The sequence below is a fragment of the Talpa occidentalis genome, unplaced genomic scaffold, assembly GCF_014898055.3.
Source record: "Talpa occidentalis isolate TD23 unplaced genomic scaffold, MPIMG_talOcc4v2.1 talOcc4.5, whole genome shotgun sequence".
NCBI classification, from domain to species: domain Eukaryota; kingdom Metazoa; phylum Chordata; class Mammalia; order Eulipotyphla; family Talpidae; genus Talpa; species Talpa occidentalis.
The window spans coordinates 123,103,451-123,126,832 of NW_023604861.1; the positions used below are offsets into that span (position 1 = coordinate 123,103,451).

The 23,382-nt window shown below is 42.6% G+C and overlaps 1 protein-coding gene across 3 annotated transcripts; it reads right to left on the minus strand.

Annotated features, from left to right (window-relative positions):
• Positions 1–4,909: 4,909 nt before the first annotated feature.
• Positions 4,910–16,618, minus strand: YPEL5 (yippee like 5). Of its 3 annotated transcripts, XM_037528279.2 has the most exons (5): positions 16,506–16,618; positions 13,392–13,526; positions 10,766–10,876; positions 7,324–7,488; positions 4,910–5,839 (listed from the first exon to the last, which is right to left on the minus strand). In XM_037528279.2, exons 4-5 carry the CDS (start codon positions 7,462–7,464, stop codon positions 5,615–5,617), a joined length of 366 nt encoding a protein of 121 aa, XP_037384176.1. In that variant the 5' UTR covers positions 7,465–7,488; positions 10,766–10,876; positions 13,392–13,526; positions 16,506–16,618; the 3' UTR covers positions 4,910–5,614. The 3 variants fall into 3 exon arrangements, with proteins under 3 accessions (XP_037384176.1, XP_037384175.1, XP_037384177.1); XM_037528278.2 differs by lacking the exons at positions 10,766–10,876; positions 13,392–13,526 and having other exon boundaries at positions 16,506–16,617; XM_037528280.1 differs by lacking the exons at positions 10,766–10,876; positions 16,506–16,618.
• Between the last annotated feature and the right edge of the window lie 6,764 nt (positions 16,619–23,382).

Here is a 23,382-nt window from a genome sequence, read left to right on the forward strand (position 1 = left end):
CCTTAAAAATACCAACCCTTCCCTGCCCCAACCTTTGAAACTCAGCTTCTAAGCACCATTCTCTAAAATTTACTTAGGAAAGGGATTAAAATTCATTTTACTCCTTTTGCCATATTGGCAGGTTTTAGAAGGGCCTCTGGGCAACTTCCAGTTAACTGATAACCTGGGGGAAAGATGGCTTAGTAGGGGAGAAAGAATCATGAATTCTCATGGTTCATAGTATTAAGCCTCCACTTTGCCCATCAGCCCCTGGAAGGGCCATGGGTTAGAGAGGGTTAAGCTAAGAAGGTAACTTATGGCTCACCCCAGGGTGCCTCAACAGCTGGGTGAAATTCTGGGGAATAGCAGGAGCCAAGCTCCAACTGACTGGCACAGCAGTGGGGTTTCTCAAACTATTTACACCCCTCCCTGAAAACTTCTGGTTCATCCTGACAAACACAAATACCACCATTTTGAAAGTTGGGCTTTAGTTTTAGATTTTTAAAAATTATTCAGTGGAATTTGTCTTAGTACTTTAAATCCAGAGTGGACACCAGAGCTAACAAGGAGCAGGTTTAATGCGCCGGCGCTGACTCAGCAGGCTCGCATCCCAAGGCTGAACCCCCTTTGTGGGAAGTCAGGGGCAGTTTCTACAAGGTTCCAGGTGGCTTTGCCTTGGCAGCTGTACATGGTCAGATATGATGTGGCTACATACCAAGACGTGAGTCGTATAATTGCATACCAAGGAGTAGAGGGTCAGTAGTCATGGGACCCCCTCAGGTCCATCCTGCCTCACGGTGGCACATGTTCTAACAAGCAAGATTCTTATCAGGGACTAAGTTGCCTACTGGGAACTGAACAAAAGGTTGTTACTAAGCTCCCCAGGCTGCTTATCTCAGGTCACCATGCTTCACCACCACCACAGAATTCCTTAACAACCCGGTTAACACGATGGTATGAAATTGCCTGCCACAAACACAAAAGAAAATTTGGCTTAAAACGTAACTAGTCAATATGCATTAGTGGAAATTCTTGCAGGATTCTTAAAAGTTAACTGATTGGGATAAAAGTACAACTAAGGTGGGAAATGGAGACATTAATTTTTATTTCTTTTCATTGTGGCTTACTTGTCCCTAGGTGAAAAACAGGAGCTTTGATGATTTTTGAGAGCAAAGTAAATTGTCAATTTAGTAGCTTGTGAAAGATGGCTTATGCTCAAAGGTCAAGATGGTAATATTTGGGCCTCCCTGGTAGCGCAAGGGGTTAAGCATGGCACTATGAAGCAATCCGCAGCCTCTGCAGCCGGGAAGGGAGCAACCCACGTGGCACAGCAGACCTCTGCTGTCTCGACCGCTGCTCCCCTCAGCAGTGTATTTCAGTCAGTCTGCCTGTTCTGTTCCCCACTCTGTCTCTGGTGAATCCTCTCACCCCCTGCACCTCTGGCCTATACCCTAGCTCTTGTATGCATAAATAAATCAATCTTTTTTTCAAATAAAAGGGGGTAATATTTGATAAAAAGATTTCATGCCCTAATTTGCTTATAGGTTTAGCAGTACACATCAAAACCAGGAAGAATTTAAAAAACTTTGAAAACATTCTGGTCATTCTGTTTAGAGCAAAATGATTCAATTGTGAAGGGCTGAGAACAAGTAGTTATCCCATACATTGCATAATACTCATCAAAAAGCTTATGTAAATATTTCACAATTTTTGCTAGAACCAACTAAGGATTGTTTTTACTATTTATATTTAAGAAAACCACATTTCAGAGGCCAAGAGGCTTTCTATTCAACAGCCACTTAATCTGAATCAGCATTAGACTAATGATCTTTTCTAAAACTGGATGCATCTTTCCTCTGGATGCAGATTTTTCCTCTCCTTAAAATGTTTACCTAATTGTTGGATTTTTGTTTTGTTTTTTTTTTTAAAGATTTATTTATTTATTTATTTATTTATACAAGCACTGGGTACAGAGCACGGGAGGGTGAGAGAATTCACCAGAGCCAGAGCGGGGAGCAGAGCAGGCAGAAGGACCGAAGTACACTGCTGAGGGGAGCAGCGGGCGGCAGGAGAGGTCTGTGCGTCACATGGGACCCTCCTCCGGTGGCGGGGAGCAGCCGGGGATCGAACCGGCGCTGCAGAGGCTGCGGGCAGCTTCGCAACCCAACGCTCAACCGCTGCGCCACCAGGGAGGCCCTGGATTTTTGTTTTTAAGCAGGTAGAAAAACATGTTTCTTTTTATTCACACCACTAAGGCCTTGAGTGTCTTATGACAATCACCTGCTTTTACCAAGTGATAACATTACCAAGGCATTGACTTTGAATAACCATTTGATTAGTGTTTCTCATATATTAGCAGAAAAATTATTTTTGCATTTGGCAAAAAAAAAGAAAATTGGTTTCTTGGCTCTACCTGAGAGAGATCAATTCAATATTGGGGAGAAAAGTAGTAGATTAAGATTTAAAAAACCCAAATTTGAAAAGTGATGTCCAGGATCACAAACCTTTTTTTAACCATTTTATTTTTAAAGATTTATTTATTTATGCATACAAGAGCTGGGGTACAGGCCAGAGACAGAGTAGGGAACAGAACAGGCAGATTGACCGAAGTACACTGCTGAGGGGAGCAGCGGGCGAGTCAGGAGAGCTCTGCTGCGCCATGTGGGTTGCTCACTGGCCGGCCAGGGATCGAACTCGTGCTACATTTTAAAAGGACAGGTCAATTAGGAAAAGGAGAAAGACAAAGGTACCCGCATAGTCACATGCAGGCAAGAGGGCTGAGGCAAGACAGCTGATCACAAACCCTTAGTCGTGTGCTTTAGAAGGTATTTTACACTTTGATAGAAAAGTTTCGGTTTACGGAGTCCTTCTGATTTCAAATATAGCATCCATACATTTCACACCTAATTTAGGATGACTATCCATCCTAATTTCTCCTTCGCTGTTTCATTTCTGTATCTTCGTATCAGTGCAATCTGGGAGTCTATTTAGTGTTGCAGATTAATTCACACCTTCCCTAGATCCAAAGTTTCATTTTATATAGGTTTATATAGGTTCTGGGGTTTAAAAGACATGCCAATAGTGCATATTTGTTTACACTGTGAGGTGTTTTTGCACCTGCTGGGGAAATGATCATAAATATGTTCCTATTGCACAATCAATAGTGGAATTCCACCCAATCCAAAACTAGCTGTGGACTGATTTAAGCCTGGGCTTGAGCCCAAACTCTGCATTTAACTATCCCACATGACTTCTAGGAATAGGTAGACTTAGAAAACAGGCTACTGCTGTTCGTCCCCTCCAATCCCTAAGTAGCAGCTCAGAATTGTAACTTAAATCACTACATAATTAACAAAAATGTAACCCAGAACATTCACTGTAGGGTCTCTTTAAATAAATGTCATTTACCAACAAAACATATGACTCATTGTCCTGGTCACATAACTAAAACTCAAAAAGGATTCTGAGGTCCTAGCCAAAGGGAAAAGCTTTATCTGTACACTCAGTAATCCACTAATTAGGCAGGATTGTCACGTAGACTTGGTTAACCTTCCCATCCCCAAGCAAAATCATTCTCATAAGTGGTCTTCTATTTCAAATGAATAGTGTGTTTGCATCTCTGTAAACAATCTACTCTGACTGCATTTTCCATATTGCTTTTTGGAATAGTTTTTAAAAGGCATAGAGGATCACGCTGTTGTTGTAGTCATTTAAACTTAGCCTAGCGATATGACAGTTGTCCATATATACCACACTACAGTTGTCTGACACAGTATCTTCTCAATGGCAGTTTTAGTATCTCCAGATGCAAATTAGATAGTTAAGCCAAATGCTACCTTACCACTGACAACTGAAGAAAGCTATAGCTATTCAAAGGTATGTGTGTTCATGTATAAAAATTAAAACAAGATGACCATTAGACAGGGATTAGTGGAAATAAGTAGCAGTATTGCACCAATGCAAGACAAAATATACTTTATTGTGACAGCAAATGCACATAGTGCTGTTGATAAGGCATGCTACTCGGATTCCGCATGTAGTCAAAGGCCGATATGGAAATGGGAATGAGTGTTGTTTCTCGATGCTTGAAGATTATGGGGAAGGAAAGAGAACTTGTGTCTACATATCTCAAACGCAGTATTATACACCTATTTAATCAGAGACCAATGCCTCTAACCAAGAGCCAAAAGGCAAATAAAAGAAACTTAATCTTAAATGTACTCAAATCACTTCAAATATCAAAGACAAAGATTTTGCTAATTAAATTGAGGCAAATCTTCCTGGACAAGGATCTAGATTGAGCAAATACCCATTCATTCATTTAAGTAATTAGCCAATTTTAACATCGGTTATTCTACCAAAAGCAAATACTAGAATACCTTGACATAGTTTAAGGAGACATTTACATTTTAATACTTCATAATGTAAATTTTGGGCTAAAATAACACCCTGAGTCAAATTTGATCCCTTTCCACTTGAAGGGACCAAGGATCGTTTCAATTCCAATAGCTGAACTTATGAGGGAATTTGAGGAAATAATGCTAATAAGAAAACTAGTCACTAATGGAACTATTAGACTCTACAGACTTGTCAAAATCAATGCAAAACTGAGGAGGAAAGGCTGAAAGGCTTTATAAAGCAGTACTGTTAGACAGGCACAGGCTACTTCTTTCCCTCCCCCCACCCATTCTTTTAAAACAAATGCCGTGAAATGCTTTCTGCATGGATGCATAGTGACATTCTGGTTCAACTGCCTTCTAAATGCAATACCATGGGTTTAAACAGTTTGCTTTAATTTAAACAAATATACACAATTTAGCTTATACACAGTCAATTTAGCTTAAGAAATAAAAAGAAACACTACTATGAAAGGTACTTGTCAAATACTTTTTTCATAGTTGTTTTTAAAAGCAACACAGGACCAAAAACATCCAACTATTACTTTATTTATATTACTATGCTTAAGTTACATGGAAAAGACAACCAAGCAGTTCTGCCCCACTTCAGGAAAAGCTTCCAAGCAACACCAATTAGGTGGTGACAGCTAACTAGGAACGGTGACATCTTTGGGTCAAGTCTGACAAGGAAGAATGGGCTCTGGTGCTACGGTTCTTCTCCAACAAGAATATGGCACAATGGCCAGCACAAGCCATACTAACACTGAACCTTTAGCGCTGGTCACAAATTCGGATCTTTTCTCTGAAACTAGCAAATCAAGTGAAATAACTGGGTTCAAAAAAAGTTTTAAAATGAAGCCCAAATAAGTTTAAAAATCCATGCTCTTGACACTTTTCCTTTCAAAATTTACACACCTTTTCACTAATCGCCCAGATTTTTTCCCTCACATAAGCCCATCACGTAGCTGCAGACAGACTATTCTGCCTCGAGATGTAAACATAGGGAAAAAATTAACAGCATCTGCATAATATTCGCTCTACACACTGCAGTTGAATGAAAAATAGAAAATTAAAAAAAAAAAAAAAAAAAAAGGAAGGAAGGTTCTATCTTAGATTCTCACAACTTCTTGTTCCGCAGTTCATGAATCCGACTCTGATGCTAAGGTGACAGTGTATGTAAGTAGATTTTTGTTTTCAGTGAAGGAGACCTGGGAAAAGACGGAGTTATTACTTTTTCTTCAAGAGTTATCAGATGGTACATGCTCCTCAAAGCCCTCACTCTCCCGAACTAGAGCCCGTTCCAGGATCACACGGCCCTCCTTATAACGCTGGCTGTCTTCAGTAGCAAACTCATAGATCCATCCCAGTTTGCTATTACAGTTTTTGCAGCTCACATCTCGAACCATGTGGCGGCCAGTGAGCATGACCCGGTCTTGAACTTCACTATACTGCAGGTTAACTACCTAAGAAACACGTAAAAAAGAAATTGTGAAGGCATGTTAAGTAATTTACCAAAAAGCACTCAATATTTTGTTGATGCATTAACAGTAACTCCAATAACCCAACAACAGTTGATACTTTTGTCAAATCTACAATACCCTTCCAAGAGTTATTTTAAGAAGCTGCTGAATTAAACATCTGGAAACTGCACTGCCCTGGACATTTAATGCAAGTATGTATTATATACTAGTCCAAGCCACACTATCTATGCATACTGTGTTTCTGTGTTGTAGTGAAGTCTTGGACTTGGAGTCATAAAAGATAGGTCTGAGTCCAGTTATTTTCATTCACTGTTGAATGATGAGTACAAATAAGGTTATCGATATAAAAGAGTTAGCACACAACAGATATTCCTTTCAAAAGTCTGCCAGATTTGTTTCTGAAAATATGTTTTGTATAAACAGATTTGGACAGACCAAGACTACTACAGACCAATGCAACATATGGTTCTCAATTAGGTTCAAAGAATCTGAAGAATTTGCAATAATTCTAAACATCCAACAATCCTCTACACTTTACTTTGCTATAAAGTTCCAGATAAATACTTTTGGCTCTGAAGGATACATGGTCTTTGCTGTACCTATTTAACTCGGCTATTACAGCACAAAAGCAGCTATCGACAATACCTAAATGTGATTCATTAAACTTTATTTATGAATTCAGGCAGTCTGTAACAGTGTCATCAACCCCTGCTCTTATGTAAACGAAGATCAAGGGGGTACACACTATCAGTTCTTTCTTTCAGAGAAGAACTCCACCTACATTGAACAGAGGGGTGTCCACTGGGAAAGTTTAGCTGACCTTCTAAGAGCTGTACCTTGGACTAGTTCTGTTCCTTAGTCTAATTTGGAAAATCAATTTTACTATTATGCATCAGATTCCAAAATCATATCTACCAGATTTCAAAGCAAAGCAGAAATTAAGAGAAGCAGGCAGACTTCAAAATTTGTAAATCAGGAAATGTTCCTTCTTCTGTTGACAAACCTATGTAATAAGTGACAACCAAAGGAATGACTGACTGGCAAGCACGAATTAGAGCAAAAGAAGTTGGCTAAATATGACCTAGTCACTTGCTTTACCAAGTATTATGAGCTCAACACAGCCATCTCCCCATAAGGATAAATCAGCAATGTGGATATGGGGGTGTCTCCGGCCGTTCTTCAGTATTCTAGGCTGAAATCACTATCACATTCTTACACTGTTTTCATTCGGAAGCAATGGAGACAACCCTTCTTATAACACCCTTTAAATTTCCCAGGTTAAAACTCACATCCTGGTAATACTTTCCAGTGGTTCCTTCAAAAACAAGCTGGTAGGCAATTATTTCTATAGATATCAGCTCTCATACTGACTCTCAATCTCCCAGAGCTCCAAGGGATATTGTGGTACTGGTGTCAAATATATCCACTTAACACTTGGAGGAAATGAAATAGGGTTTCTCACCAACCTTGTTAAAAAGAAAAGCTCTGCCAGTGGCACCTGTGAACCGAGTGGAGATGAGCTCTGAGCGGTTGGTCAAGATTGTATCGCAGTTTGCACAAGAAAACAGACGGGTACCACCAATATGATCAAGGAAAATTCGGCCCATTTTTATAGGTGAAGTTCTAAAAACCTAGGAGCAAATGGAAAAGGACAAGAAATTAATTTAAAAACACCCTGCATTTGTTAGTTGTCTGCTTGGTGGATGTTACAGAGAACCATTTATTCTGATGTGTAGTACTAAATACGTGAAACAGCTGACTGAATGAATAAAAGGATCCAAAGTTCGCACACTGAACAAATATTTAGGCATACCGAGCAAAGAACATTTTACAAGCAATGAGCCAAGAGAGTAAAAATGCTTAGTTAGGCAAGGCCAGGAATGGTCGCTTCTTTTGGTTGGTAAGAAAAAGCAAAGAAAGTACACTATCAGAAACTGATGAGAAGCATGGGGTGGGGAGATTTAGTGTGTTAAGTATACATTCTGCGTAAGTGTAATTTGAGAGAAGAGTTGTGGGGTACGAGTAGATGATAAAGAGTAGAAAAAGGGGCAACCAGAAAACAAAGAGGAAAATCTGCTTTGAGAGTATGGGTTAAGTGGGCCTTTGGCCATCAGGTGCATCTACCACCACGCGGGGGGGTGATGGCACTGACATTACCGAGTCTCTAGAGCACGATAACAGGTGCTCAAAATCTTTGTGATGAGACAACCTTAGCTTATTCAAAGGTTATTAACTGTTCAAAGGCTATGCAACTTTCAAATACAGAAAATCTGGACTGAAATGCAGTTCACCCAGTTCAAAGCCAAAATTCTCACATTACCCTACAATGTCTCCTCTAAAGAATAGGGCATACAAGATGGTGAAAGCCTGACATAAGGCGAGGAACAAAACGGACAGAACAGGAGACAACCCATTATTGCATAACTTACTTAAATTAACACTCATATGGATTCAATAAATCACAGAAGTGCTTGTAACACTGAGGGGGAAAAAAACCTTTGATTCCAACTTCTGTAACAAATTCAGTATTTCAAGAGGAGCTAATATATGCAACTCCTTAAAGTCATTGCAATTAATCTCCTTAAACGGTATTTTTAAAGATCTAGATTTAGTCAAGAATATATTAGCTTTCATTTAAAGAAGAATTTATTCCTGGGTGTTGTTATCAGCATGTGTTTTAAATCGCTAATATTATGTCTTTAAAATGGCATGCAAAACTAAAATAGTTGCCACTCTGGGAAAAAAAAAAAAAGAATCTAGAGTTTACGCTTGTAACAAGACTCCACTGTCATCTTAAATTTGGGGAAGTGTCATCACATATTAAAAAAAAATTCTATTCTCTTACATCTGTGAACTTTCTCAGCCATTAGGAGTCCTAATGTCATCAACAATGTCATTATCATGAAGATCACTATGACTCACATTAAACATTACAATGAGGAAATTTAATATGAAATAAACAGTAACTATAATTACAATTTGTAGCTAGTTAAAGGAAAAGCAGTGCATTAACAAGTGACAATGAATAGACCCTGGATAAAAATATAAGATTTAAGGTACAACATTCAGTTTTCTGATTTTATTTCTGCAAAATAACAAGTCAAGACTTACTGCCTAAAGTTTCAGCCTTTACAAGATAGCATTACATTTTTCAGATGCTGAAGAACAAAGTATTTGTAACAAAAAGGTCAGAGTTGCAAGTTTGAGGCCTGCAAGCTGAATTCACTTAGTGTTCTTGGGATACAGCAGGGAATAAAACAAACCCTTTCCTTACAAAACATGTCTGCTTTAGATAGCCACACAACTTTTATTCTTACTATAAAACCACTGAGTTGCCATTTAACACTTGGGAGAGTTCATTAAAGAGTTTGTATTTTGAGCTGAGGGGGTAATCTGATGACAGGAGGCATATAGTCTCAGAAGGAGATGAGGGGCAGCTCCAAGGCCCTGTGCGAGTAAGTCTCTTGCCCAAGTTCTACTCCTATCTGGTCCCTGCAATATATTTGAGTTCATGACTCTTGCTATAAATAAATCAAATAAATTATATATTATATAAATATATAAAGCACTCAACAAACCTGTGATTATTGAGACTTAGTCTCACCAACGTAGCCCACAGATTGTGTTTCTATGGACACTGGTATTTGCCTATATAGCCTCCTGTGTGGGCTTTTGGGATTCCCATACTTTAAAACCAACTTTTCTTTTAACTTTTAAATAAAATATTAATATTGTACTTTATTTCAACAATGCAGGAGTAACTAGAGATGTTTTTTAACTTACCCTGGGAAACACACCACTGTGGAAAATGTACTGGATTTCAAAATGAACTTGCCTATGTTACACCTACGGTATCTATCAGCCTATTTATCTGGGTCAAAATTGTAATCTGGCTATGATCATTTAATACTGGATATTTGCAAGCTTTTTATTCTTAAATGGGGTAAATAAATTTAATAGCCTTTCTCTTCTCTGCTTCAAATTCAGTCTGCTTTCTTTCTCTTTTATCCAAGTATTTTTACTGAATTCAATTACATGATTCATTACTGAGACCAAAAATATCTATGCAGAATCACTATTTCTAGTTGTGGTTGCCATTTATAGAGTACTAAATAAAACTGTAAAATGTAGTTCATTACCAAAAGAGATGAAGGGCTAGATTGCCATGGAATCTAAGAAAAGCAAAACATTACTTGCAGTCAAGGTCTTTAGGAGGTAGAATGACCTTTGCAAGGTCACAGGGGTTAAGCCTTAGCTTTACAGGATTTACACTATGTGAGATAATGAAGACGCGTGTACCAATCAGAACGACACTGTATTATTTAACGGAGAAGATAATTTAAAATCTAAAACCTAATACCTGAATCAGACTTCTCTTGACCATGATGATATAATGAATGCTGCCTTACACCTGATAATTATGTAGTGTCTGAACACTGCAGTTGGTACCTGACACACTTTTAATTTTGACAATTTCTAAAGTAGGTATTTATGTAATTTGTAAGGAAGAAATAAAAACTGTGTGAGTTTCTGAAATTGTCTGAGCTGGGATCTGATCTAAATCTTGTTGTAGTTCTTTCCATTTAACTTACTCTCTAATGACCAGAGAGGGCTGCCAGTTTGTCTTCCTCCCTCAGATTATCAGGTCCCCCTTCTAACTCCATGCTGATCCTCCTATACTCTCTATTCTGGTAGGAAGGAATTCCAATCACACACCAACTTTGGTACTAGCTTCTCTTGGTTCCAATTTATTGAAAAAGTAGAAATGAGGAAAGTACCAAACTTGGTTGTTTAACCAGGAACATACTATTTCTTTGAAATTACTGGAAATAGTGAGGAGCCAAGCTGAAAATACAAAGGAAATTCAGAGATACATAGATATTTTAGTAATGATTTTCAATTGCTTACCCTTTCAACAAATGTAAGTTGCTGTCAATTTCTAAGTGCCAGTCTTGAGCTTTTTCCTTCAACATTGTTTTTCCTATTCTGGATCTTTTAGCTCTACAGAAACTTGAGAATCTGTTAATATTTACAAAGTTAATTCTGACTGGGAATGCATTAAACCTAATGATCAAGCTAGTAAGAACTGACATCTTTTTTTTTTTTAATTTATTTATGCATACAAGAACTGGGGTGTAGGCCAGAGGTGCAGGGGAGGGGTAAGAGGATTCACCAGAGACAGAGTGGGGAACAGAACAGGCAGATTGACCGAAGTACACTGCTGAGGGGAGCAGCGGGCAAGACAGGAGGGGTCTGCTGAGCCATGGGGGTTAGCTCCCTGACAGAGGATGAACTCATGCCTTAATGGCTGGAGATAGCTTGATAGAGCTGAGACTTTAACCCTTGTGCAACCAGGGAGGCCCAGAACTGACATCTTGAGAATAGTGCGGTTTTCCTATCTGTGAGCATAGAATATTTTCTCCATTTAGCTCTTTTCTTTTCATCTTCAGAGTATTACTGTTTTTCTCATAGCGATATTGTACATATTTGTACATAAATTTGTAGATTCATACCTAAGTGTTTCATTTTTGGGAATGTTAATGTAAAGGTAATGTGTTTAATTTCAAATCCCATTTGTTCATTGCTGGTACTGGCAAACACACAGACAAACACACAAACAAATGAAATTGGGTCTCTTGTTGTTTGACTCAATGCTAAGTATTTTCCTTAAAAGCAGGAATCAGCAAACTAAGATCTGTGGGCAAAATTCACCTTTCCATCTGTTTCTGTATGGGCCACAAGCTAGGAATGTGTTTTATATTTTTAAGTGTTTGGGGGAAAAAATCCAATCAAGAGAACAACATTTTGTAATGCAAGATAATTACATTAAATTCAAAGTTCACTGTCCATAAAGTTTTTACTGAGACACAGACATACACTTAGCTGTTCACTCACTACAGTGGCAGCTTGAGTAGTTGCCCTGAAACCAGACCAGTTGTAAAATTCACGATATCCTCCAGCCTCACAGGGATATCTGACAAAGTCTATTTAATCCCACTCCCCTTTCTTTCATGTATAGTCTAGCTAAAATTCTTAATCTTCTGAAATGTAGTTCAGTCCAGCATGTTAACATCAACTATAAAAAGATTATAAAAATAGGTAATACATACCCAGCTGCTGCTGTTTTTTCCCCACCCCTAGGATTTAAACACTATAACCCAGATATTCGAACTCTGCAGTCACAAGTTTTAGTTCTGCCCCTTAAAACTGTGTATACTTTACTTTGACTAAGATATCCTCTACTTCATCTGCAAAATAGCCATAGCAGTATTCATATCAGAGTTTTAAGAATTAGCGAGAATATATTCTACCAGTGTCTAATACACAGAAAATGCTAAAAAAAAACAAAAAAAAAAACAAAGAGAAAACCTACTAAAACTAGATGACCCTCTATGTTCCCCACTCCAACTTCCTCCTATTACAGATGAAGAAAGCAAGTCTCAGAAAGGATATGACACAAACAATAGCAACTGACTTTGTCTCCAATTAATTATTGCAAAGCTAAGTAGTCAGGTGCCAGAAATTACAGCAGGAAGACAGTTAAAACCTTCCAAAGTATCTCAAATTCTTAAGTGTTATAGTTCTAGGTCTTAAAATAGGTACTTGCTCTCCCAGTAAATAATAACCCTTTCCAGATTCAAACCTGGGAAGTGAACTCACCAAAGAAAGCATCTTGCTTCTCAGTCTCAAAAATAGCAGGGAAGAGAAGAAAGGTATCATGATTTGTATCTGTAATTCCTCTGGATAGGAAACACTCAGATCACAGACTTTCCCTTTGTGAATTATTCCCTTAATGACATTTCCATAGACCACTGACACACAAGCTATCCTAGGACAGATGATAGGGGCAGTTCTACTGCAGAAGGAAGCGGGAGCAAAAAGGACAGTGCAAAGACTTCTTGCAGGAAACAGGGTGGAGAAGCCTTGTGTAGAAAGGGTTAAAGGAATCTGTCCATCTAGAAAGGTGGGATTATTCTGTAGTTCTGCTAAAATGAAAACATGGAAGCATACTTTTCCATCAAGTTTTCATTTTCTTCCTTCTCTAAACAAAAGAATAAAACCCAAAGGACTTTTAAGTGTTTGCTGATTACTATAATTAACATATAGTGTTACTGTAATCTCATTTACTATCTTCTTACTGATTTGTAGCTAAATTCTATTGAGAACCTACAAAGAAAAATAAATTGAATTTGATCGACTAATTTTCCAACTTATGCACAAAATATTTACCAAGCTAAAGCCTCAATGACTTAAGAAAACTGCTTTCTGCTTGCAATCCTAGTTTCCTTTTGTTGTGTTCAAATGCGGAATCAAGTCTTCATCTGATAGTAACTTATATTTTTGTTCTTGCCAAGTTATGGCTTCTTGTTGTCAAATTCTTTCCAAGTTTACTATATTTCCATAATTTATGGGGGGGGAGGGGGAAGAACACAGGCTCAAAATGGTATCACTTAAGCCAAACACCAAAACTTAATATTTATAGCCAACCAATCAGTTTGGAGTTTCCAGATCAATGCTAGTTAGGTTATCTTACCTGAAATAATACCTTCTTTTGCTAAGAAGCTCCCTGTTCTGCCCCATTTCTGCCTCTAAGAACCTTCCATTTTGTAGTGCTCCACCATATACCCCTCCTGTTCATTCGCTGGGAAGCTGCTGGATTGATGGATCACTGTGAACAGATTGTGAAATTTTCTGGGGACCCTGCCCCTGGTCTGGCAGCCAAAGAAGCCATCTTCACAGGCTTCATCTTGTATGCAAAATCTACTGCCTAAAGTTATGAATCAGTCTTCACAGATAAAAAAATTTATCAGTGGACGCCCACGCCTTTGCATTCTGCAGGGTGGGAAGGGAGGAAAACAGATCCAGCATTTCTTTCCTTTAACATCAGCAAATTTTTGGACCCGCACAATTTAAAGCTGGATGTCCCTATGAAGAATAATTGCATTCTCAATGTAACTGCCTCCTGTTTGTATAAACAAAATACAAACTTATGTTTACTCTTAACAGTTTTCAGAGAGTAAGATCTGTCTGGTCTGCTTCCCTGGTTGGAATGCTCATTTTGATTATTTAATAAACTTTGTCTATTCTTGAGACTTTATTTTACAGTTAACAATAAAGCCAATTAGATCTCAAATTCACTATTTTGTTAACACTCATCACTAGAAAATAAGACTAGTCATGTAACTCAGTGAGTCAGCTATAGCAATCTGAGTTGGTAATCTCATTTGGCAATGATCTCTCTCATTTGTTGTGCAATATCATGCATCAAAAAAGCCTCTAACTGGATGTACTGGAGTATAATTTAACTGTATGGTTTTCTGATTCAAGTGTCAAGTATCAAGTTCACATCATAGCTCAGTTTCAGTTCCTACATTACCCAGAAAGCACTATGCAGGATTTTCAGAAAAACTGATACTGATTTACAGTCACTTAGGTATTATAAAATCCAAAATAATGTCGGGGCACGAATATCCTTAGGACTATCTTCACATCTCAAGGATATATTTAGGAGTAGCTTCCTGTCTCATGGATTGTCTCTATGAAGGGCAGTATGTTTAACCTCTTCTAGATTTAATTTTTGGTCTTATTTCCTTTCTCTTTTTGTTTCTAAATCTGTCATTCCTTTCCTACCACTTAAAAAGAACAAAAGAGAAAGGCAAATAACAAATCTAGAGAATAGTCTTCAGTAATCCAACCAAATATTAGAAGCTATGTGTATTTAGAAGCCACATGCATTTCACCAGCATGTCTACAAATGTTGTTAAAATCCCATTTACTTATATCCCCTATAAAGAGTTAAATAACTTGAGTACATTTTACATTTCATCATGTCCCTTTCCAATAGATGTTTGCCAAACTTCAAAAAAAAAAGTCCACCAGCATGTCTGCGTTGGGGCTGGTGCTGGGTGAGGGTGTGATAATACATCAGTCCTTTCCAAGGAGTGTGTACATTCTACCTGGTGTTCCAGTACACACCCAAAAAAGACAAAGGCTATATGGAAAACATTTTATGTGCCAAATTCCACAAGCTCCACTTTCTATTACTAAACAGTTTCTCACTGGTTTTCCCTCATAGGCCTAAGCCCATTGAAACCAAGGCCTTCATTTTCTAGTTCTAATCAATACCATTCCTCTTCAGATTGCTTTCTCATTTACTCTTCACTCATTTCTCGTGGCCCCATTTCTCAGCTCTTAAGACCCTCACTTCATAATTTACTAACATTTTACTCATTTTCATTTGTAACTTTCTACTAAATTCCAAGTTTCTAGAGAAAAAAATCATTCTTTGTCATTTTCTTCTTACCTAACACCGAACCCCGTGCAAGCATGCAATAACCGCGGACTGTTTACGGCTGTGGCGCACCTGGCACAAGCCCGCACCCTGGGAGCCTGCGCCGCACCCCGGTTTTCTGCGGGCCGGCAGCTTCCCCGCCTGCACGCCGCTACCCACCCACCGCCCCCAGTTACTTCACCGGCAAATCTAATTATCCAAAAACACAAGGTGAGCCTGAGGTTACTTCAGGTTTTCCACGTGTCAAGGAGAACTGGGATAAAAATCCTCAGATTACCAACAAGGCTCTGCAAACAGAAAAAGTTTAAAAATAAATGAGCTGTCCGCTGTCCAGACTCCCTCGAAAGGGGGCTCGCAGGTGCGGGGACTACACAGGCCTCTGCAGTGTTTCACCTTCCGGCCCCGCTGGCCACGGGACGCGCCGTCCGACCCCCCACCCCACGGGCGCGGAGCCCCCCGCGGCGGCCGTGCGCGCCCCCCACGCGCGGGGCGAGGGCCGGGGCTCCGGCCGCCCGGGCCCGGGGGACCCGCCGGCCCAGCTGACGCGCCCACGTGACGCGCCGGGCCAATCGGGCGGGGCGGCGGCGGCGCGGAGGGGCCGCCCCGGCACAACAAACACGGGCCGGAAACAGCTGAGCGGGCGGCCCGGGCCCCGGCGCCCCGCCACGCCCTCCGCCCCCCTCGGCCCGGGGCAGCTGCGGCGCGGGGAGCGGACGCGAGCCCCGGGGGCGGAAAACGAAAGCGAACGCCGCCCCCCGCCCGCGGCCAGAGCCCCCCGGCCCGGGAGGGGCCCCGGGACGGCCCCGCCGCGGCGCCAGCAGCGTCCCCGTCGGCGCGGGGCCCGGGGCTTCGCGGCGGCGGGCGGGCGGGCGGGCGGGCGGGCGGGCGGGCGGGGGCCGGGCCTCCGCCGCGCGGGGGGACGCGGCCCGTGGAGGCGGGGCCGCCTAGGCCGAGGGGCGCCGGCCCAACCGCCCCGACGGGCGTCCGAGGCCTCGGCCGCGGCGTGGGCGCCCCGGGGCCGCGGCGGGGCCGGCCCGAGCCGCCGGGGGCAGCGGGGCCCGGGCGCCCGGCGGAGGGTCGCGGCCGGGGCCGGCGCCGAGCGGCGGGGCGGGGGCGGGCCGCCGCGCCCGGGCCTCACAAAGAGGAGGGAGCCCGGCTCGTCGGCCGCGGCCCCCGCGGGGGACCCGCCCCGAGGGCCCCGCAGCCCGCGACCCCGCGGGGAGCCGGCGAGGAAGAGGCACTTCCTGCCTGGGCCCCCCGCCCCGGGCCGGGCCCCGAGTGCCTCGAAGAAGCCGACCCGGAGGGGCTCCTCGGCCTCCCCGGGATCCCAGCCCAGCCCCCGCCCGCCGCGCTCACCCGGAGCCGCCGAGAGATCCGCGGCCGCCTGCGGCTCGTCGCTCCTCGGCCGGGTGTGAGCCCCTCGGCCGCCCGAGCCTCCAGCTTTAGTCAGGCCCCGGCCTTGGCCCCGCCTCTCCCTGGTTGGGCCTCCGTGTCAATCAACCAGCAAAGCCCCGCCCCTCGAAGAGTCGGTTCTCCGGGTTGGCCCAGAACGCCCTTCATTTCTAGACTCCGCCCCCTCCCCTGGCACCCAGCCCCTTCCGCCGGGCCCCGCCCCTCTCGGGGCTCACCCTCCCCCACCCCTGCTGCCTAGCTCATCCTGACCCACCCCTCCCAGAAGCCGCAGGCCCAGGGCGAGCGCCCCGCAACTCGCCCCGCCCCTGACCCAACAACTCGGTGTCATGCAGCCAATCAGAGAGGCAAGCTCTGCCCTCTCCGCGGAGGCGCCCAATGCGGAGAGCCTTGGGACCCACCCCCTCCCCAGCTGAGCGCACACAACACAGCGTCCACGTGAGTCAGCTTCTTAAAGGGGAAGGCGCCGCCTTGCGCCGGAGGCAGCTGCGGCCCCGGCGCGGCGTCCGCGTCACCAGGGGGTGGCGGAGGCCTGGCTTCCTGGGGCCCGCTGATAACACAGGGAAATAACAGCTGACGGCAGCGGGCGCCTCGGCACTGCCTTGTAATTGCTTTCTTGGAGCTGCCTCCCTCTTGCCGTCCTTGTGGAGGGCCGCCTTTCAGTCACCCCAAAACCTTGGCGTCTGAGCACACAGGAACTCCTGGAGAAAGGGGTGTTTCAGGGCCCCCCACTGGATTGACAGCTCCCCGGGTTTCCTCTCGGGAATGGCCTTGCTGATCAAATAGGGAGACAAGTCGAGTCAGCCTTCTGTGTGGAGATTTTCTGCCTCAGAGGGTCTGAGAGGAGTTTTCTGAGAAGAGTAGCTGTTCCTTAAGCCTCCTCAACGCTGGGGACGGAAGGTTCCGATGACACTGCATTAGAACGTCCCAGATAACTCACTCAGTGATCTTGGACTGACTTTCAGGGTAGAACATGAACATTTAATGCCTAACACACATGACTATGTTTCTTACAAGTTACACCATTACAGGACTGTATTATGGGCTGAATTGTGACCTCTCCCCCCGCCCCCCCAAGTTCATGTTCGCAAGTCCTGATTCATGTGTTGAAGTCCATCTGTTATAGAGCAACGCCGATATTAAACGGGTTCCTGGCTGTGGGTCCTCACCCGCGCGCTTTAAAGGGACTTATGAATACTCTACTACAGACACACGCCAAAGGGTTAATAAAAGGTTTATTTACAAGAGAAAAGGAAATAAGGAAAATGTACAACTCAGGGAGAAAATAGGGAAATAAAGTCTTTAATGCGTCCTACCCGATCCGACGACCTGGAAACCCAAAGTCACTCTCAGAGCTGGCCGGGGCGCTGCGAGCTGGCGGAGAGCCAAAAATGGGGGGAGCCCCGCAAAGCCCACGTGTCTGCCTTTTGTATCCACCTGGCTGCTTAACCCCACCCTCAGGTCCCAGCCACCTTCCCTTTGGTGGTGATGGGATTTGGAGTTCCCAGTGTCTTTGGCTTTGACCTGGGGTGGGGGTGGAGTCCACAAAGCCTATATGAAATTTGCTTTGGGACATCCTTTTCCCCCTAACACATCCTTCAGAATGTATTTGAGATAGGGTCTTTTATAGAGGTGACTACATTAAAATGAGGTACGCTCTAAAACCATCTAAAGAGTGTCCTTGTGAAAAGAGATTAGAACACACAAAGTGACCCCCGAGATTTGCGCACAGGAAGAAAACAGCACCAGCAAAGACATTCCTGGAGGCCCCCTCCTGTAGCAGTGACACTTCTGTGACAGGGAAGTGCCCTCTCCTCAACATCCCCCACTATCTTGCAGCCCTCTTGGGCTACAGGGCTCAGTGTGCTGTGACCCAGACTTCCTGAGCAGGGGCGCTGCTGGGAACTATGGGGGAAGCTGAGTAGTCGGGTGAAGCTATATAATACAGAAGGCAGGTGGGTTCTGGGACTCTTGCTTCTCCAACTTGAATATGCACCCAGGGATTTGGAGGGACTTGGAGATGTGTGGAGGAAAGTCAAGTGGAGACTCTTGAAAGAGGCGTGGGTGAGACACATGTGGGAAGGCTATTCTTGACAGAGACAATGGCAGCTGCTACCTTGATTTGAACTTTGCTTTTGCTCCCTTTGTCCCAGACCTGCCTTTCCCCTTTCTTGCCCTTTCCTGCAAGGAGGCATCTTACACTAGTGACAAGCTTTCGCGCTTCACTGGCCCCACTCTGGGCCGAGCCTGTTTGGTTGGGCATTTGCCTATGAAGGGATGGGTAATTTTGAGGGTTTTATTAGGAATATTCTTTCTTCTTTTACTATGCACACTAATTCTGCCAAAGACCACACTAAGACTCTGCTTCCTTCATCTCTGTACAGCAGATGGCAGAATCCCTTTTAGAAGCATGCACCCCTTAATAGTTTGGGGTCTTGGGTGCCCCATGGTTGCATACTAAGACTCCCATATTAGATAATACTATGTAATTTTACCTGTCTCCTCTGAGAGGCAATTTCTTTAGAAATGCTTTTTTTTACTATCTCCTTTTCTTGTCACAAGGAAATAACAGTTGCTTGTGTGGTCCATCTTTGCAGTGTCTTTTATTTGACCCAGATACTCACCAAGAGAATGAACGCTTTGAGTTTGGTTCCACTGTCCACAAATGATTATAATTTTGCGTAGTTCTTTCCAATCAATTTGCCTGTGATATCTGCATAAACATCCTTACACATATATCTTCGAGTTCATGTATGAATATTTTCACCAAATTCATAGAAGTTATTATTGCTAGTTTGTAAAGTTTCTTTTTCAAAACAAAGAACACATATGCAATGCTATCAAACATATTTATAGTGTCTGTTGAGATAAACATTTCCCCCTTTATTCAATTTTTTAATGTTTTATATTACAGTAAGCCATTTCCAACATTAAACCAGATGTATATTTCCTAGATAAGAGCTCCATTAATCATGTTACAGGGCAAGCCTGGGGTAAAGGCGTGACCAGGTTTGGGAGTCCTCATTCACTCACTTAAAAATGTAGGACAAGACCCAAAAACTGACACACAGAAATGAAAATATTTAAAAGGATTTACTTACATAGGGAATGAGAAAAGGGAGAGCTAAGAGAGAGAAGAGAAGTTATTGACTAGCATGTGGCAATATACTATCTGTCCTACTAGCAGACAGCATAAGCTGAGCGGAGACCAAAAGCCAAAGAGACCCAGACCCTGCCCAGGCTCCACTCAACCCGTAGCTGCCACGAGTCCCCATTCCGGGAGTTAGGGATGGACACCCCAAACATTGGAATTTGTTCCTCTCTGTTCCTCTCTCTTACAATCACTTGACAAGTACTAACTCTCACGTTATTTGAGTGCATAAAATCAGAAACAGTATATTGATTTACACCAACATAATTTGGTGGGTTTTCTTTTTCTTTTTTTTTTTTTACTGCTTAAATTCTCTTTAAAAACTTTAGACATCGATGGCTCCACAAGATCCTCTCCCATCTCAAAACCACAAACCCTTTCCACATATCCTCCCTAAAGAAACAAAATATTCACACTTTGCACCATTCAAATTTAGCTTTTAAAAACATAAGATTCAAAATTAAATATTACTTTCCTTTCCCAGAACTCATTAGTAGTTTTAAGCCACAATGCATCTTGCTAAATGGCATTTCTTTTTAAAAATTAGCTTACTGACTATTTTGGGAGAAAAAGATCCATTCAAGCCCTTAGAGAAAAATATGAAATCCATGTTTCTGAAAGCAAAAGAAATTAAATAACCTCCCTGCTTCCCCTGGAGTAGCTGAGTACTTTCTGTCTGACGTGACCCCAAAGGGTTATACAACATAATGACTATAAACCATGGTGAGATTCTTAGGATACACTTCTGTTGATGCTTCACTTCTGTTGGACTTCTCCTTTGCTCTGGTTTTGCTTCTCTTGTTTTGAAGGACTCTCAGACTGGAGCTGCTTCTTTAGAGATAAGGCCACCTTTCAAGCAGATGCTTCATGCACAGTCTATCCTAAGTCTCCCATTTCCTTCTCATACTTCCCACAGCCTAATAAATCACCTTCCTCTACAAGCTCCAAAGCACTTGGGCCTCCACCCACCTGTCTTGCTCTCTGCTGACAGTCATGCCTCATAATTTTGAATCATATTAAGACTGTTGGAAATGAGCCACCTCAAAATTTCTCCATCTCAATATTTTTCTTACTTCATTGACTGGCACTTTCTCCAGTGTTGGATGAAAGACAACCTCTTCCTTTCCAAAGTCTGACGGACACCTGCACCTGGAGAGAGAACACTCTACATCTTGAAACTCAATCTTTCCTCAACAGAATCCACATCTTCTCTCAACAGCCTCTGTGGTTCTCAGAGACAACCAACAAACACTTCCTTAAATCTAGGCTTATCACTCCCTTCTCATGCCTCCTAATGAACCACAATCCCCCCAACTCCTTCAACTATTCCAGGCATCTCTTGTTGGATCCAAGATAAAAGTGACCTGCCCTTGTGTCCAGCACCCTAGTTTACACCCATGTGATCTCTTAGAATAACTTCTTTAGCTTTTCCCTTGCACTTCATTGACATTACATCATTTCTTCCCCTCCTGGAATGTGGGGGCAACCTGGACCACAAGGATCAGGACTGACTCCATTCCAGGGACTGGTAGGAACTTGGATTCTGAATGCTTCAATGATCAGAGCTGCTGTACTTGAGTGGGACTGCATATTTTTTTACTTTAACCTGAGCTTATGAGGATTCTGGGCAATTTAAACAGAATAGCTCCTTAAGGGAGAAATATATATGTATATATATATATATATGTAACTATAATCACAAATGAGTAGCTAACATAAAAATATTAATAAATTATTCTGAGTTGTAGCCCTGCTTCTTTTTTAAGAGATATCTCATAGGTCACTGATTATTAAATTCAAGCAAATCTCTTTAGACTGCAGATTCTATGCAATATTTGAAATCTTCAAACTTTTCATTCTCTTGGCTTTGGCAGGATAGTGGTCATCTGTAGCAGGCAGAGTAATGCCCTCCTGCCCCGCACATTGTCTATATCTGAATCCCTGAAAACTGCGAATGTTACCTTACATTTTGGGGTCAGTCTCCCCAAAAACATCAGATAGACTTCTCTCAATGTGCCCAGTGTAGGTCTCTTATCACCTTGGTATGGGAATTAAAGGTCAGTAGAGGCCTTGGGTCTCTTACCATCACTTAAAGAATGAAAATTATTTTGAACTGAGGGCAGTGAGGGCCCAGAGGGTAGGAGAAGCTTCTATCGTTGCCTCAGTCCTTCACCCTTCCCTCATTAAAAAAAAAAAAAATAGATGTTTCCTAACCTCCTGCTTTTTCTCCTAATGAAGAAGAAATCACTGCCCCCTCCTCCCTTTTATGAAACAGAAGAATGTAGTTTGGGGAGTTTCATCCAGTTGTAGGTTTATCAGTGAACATGTTCTCTAAAAACCTTATTTTTACTTTCAGAAACAGGATGAGATCACCTCCATTTTGTCTGTGATGTGAGATCTCCCTCTTTCTCTCCTTGGTGCCCCATCTCCTTAAACGCACAATAAATATCCCTGTCTATTCCATTATTCTTTAGACTTTACAACTATGTAAATTCTCCATTGTTCTTTAGACTTTACAACCATGTAAATTCTCCGTAGGCATGTAACTAAATGTACTGTTTTTTCCTTGCTAACCCATCTGATGTGGTTTGGATTACTCATCCAGCCTGAGAAGAACCTGGAGGGATGGGGATTTTCCCCTGTGCCCCAACACATGGCAAGGAACTAAGTTAAGGACCTTCAAATAGGGAGGTTATTCCAGATTATCCAGGTGGTCCAAATGTAATAACAAGGGGCTTTTTAAAAGGGTAGTAGATTTGGGCCTCTCCCGGTGGCGCAGCATGTTGAGCGCAGCACTGTGAAGCTGTCCCCAACCTTTGCAGCGCCCGTTTGATCCCAGACAGCCGGTGAGGGTCCCACATGGCGTGGCAGACCTCTCCTGACTTGCCCACTGCTCCCCTCAGCAGTGTATTTCGTCAGTCCACCTGTTCTGTTCCCCGCTCTGTCTTTGGTGAATCCTCTCACCCTCCCATGCATCTGGCCTGTACCCCAGCTCTTGTATAAATAAATAAATAAATAAATCTTTAAAAAATAATAAAAATAAAAGGGTAATAGGATGGCCAAAAAACATGTAAAAAGATGTTAAATAGTACTAATCGTTAGAGAAGTGTAAGTCAGAACCACATTGAGCACATCACACCCAATCAGGATGACTATTATAAAAAAATGAAAAAAACCCACTGGAGAACAATGTTGGCAAGAATGTGGAGAAATTGGAACCCTTATGTACTGTTGGGAGTGTAAATGGTGCAGCTGCTATGGAAGACAGTATGGCAGTTTCTCAAAAAATTAAAAATAGAATTACCACAAAACCCAGAGAGGAGCAGAGGGTGAGAGGATTCACCAAAGACAGAGCTGGGAGCAGAACAGACAGAAGGACCGAAGTACACTGCTGAGGGGAGCAGCAGGCGAGACAGGAGAGGTATGCCTCGCCATGTGGGAATCTCCCTGGAATCGAACCGGCACTGCAGAGGCTGCGGACAGCTCTACAGCACTGCGCTCAAACTGCTGTGCCACCAGGGTGGCCTGAAAGTCTTTAACAAAATATTTGTACACTCATGTTCATAGCAACATTATTCACAATAGCCAAAAGGCAGAAGCAAACTTGGTGTTCATCAATGGTTGAGCTGATTTAAAAATGTGGTATATACATACAAGGGAATATTATTCAGC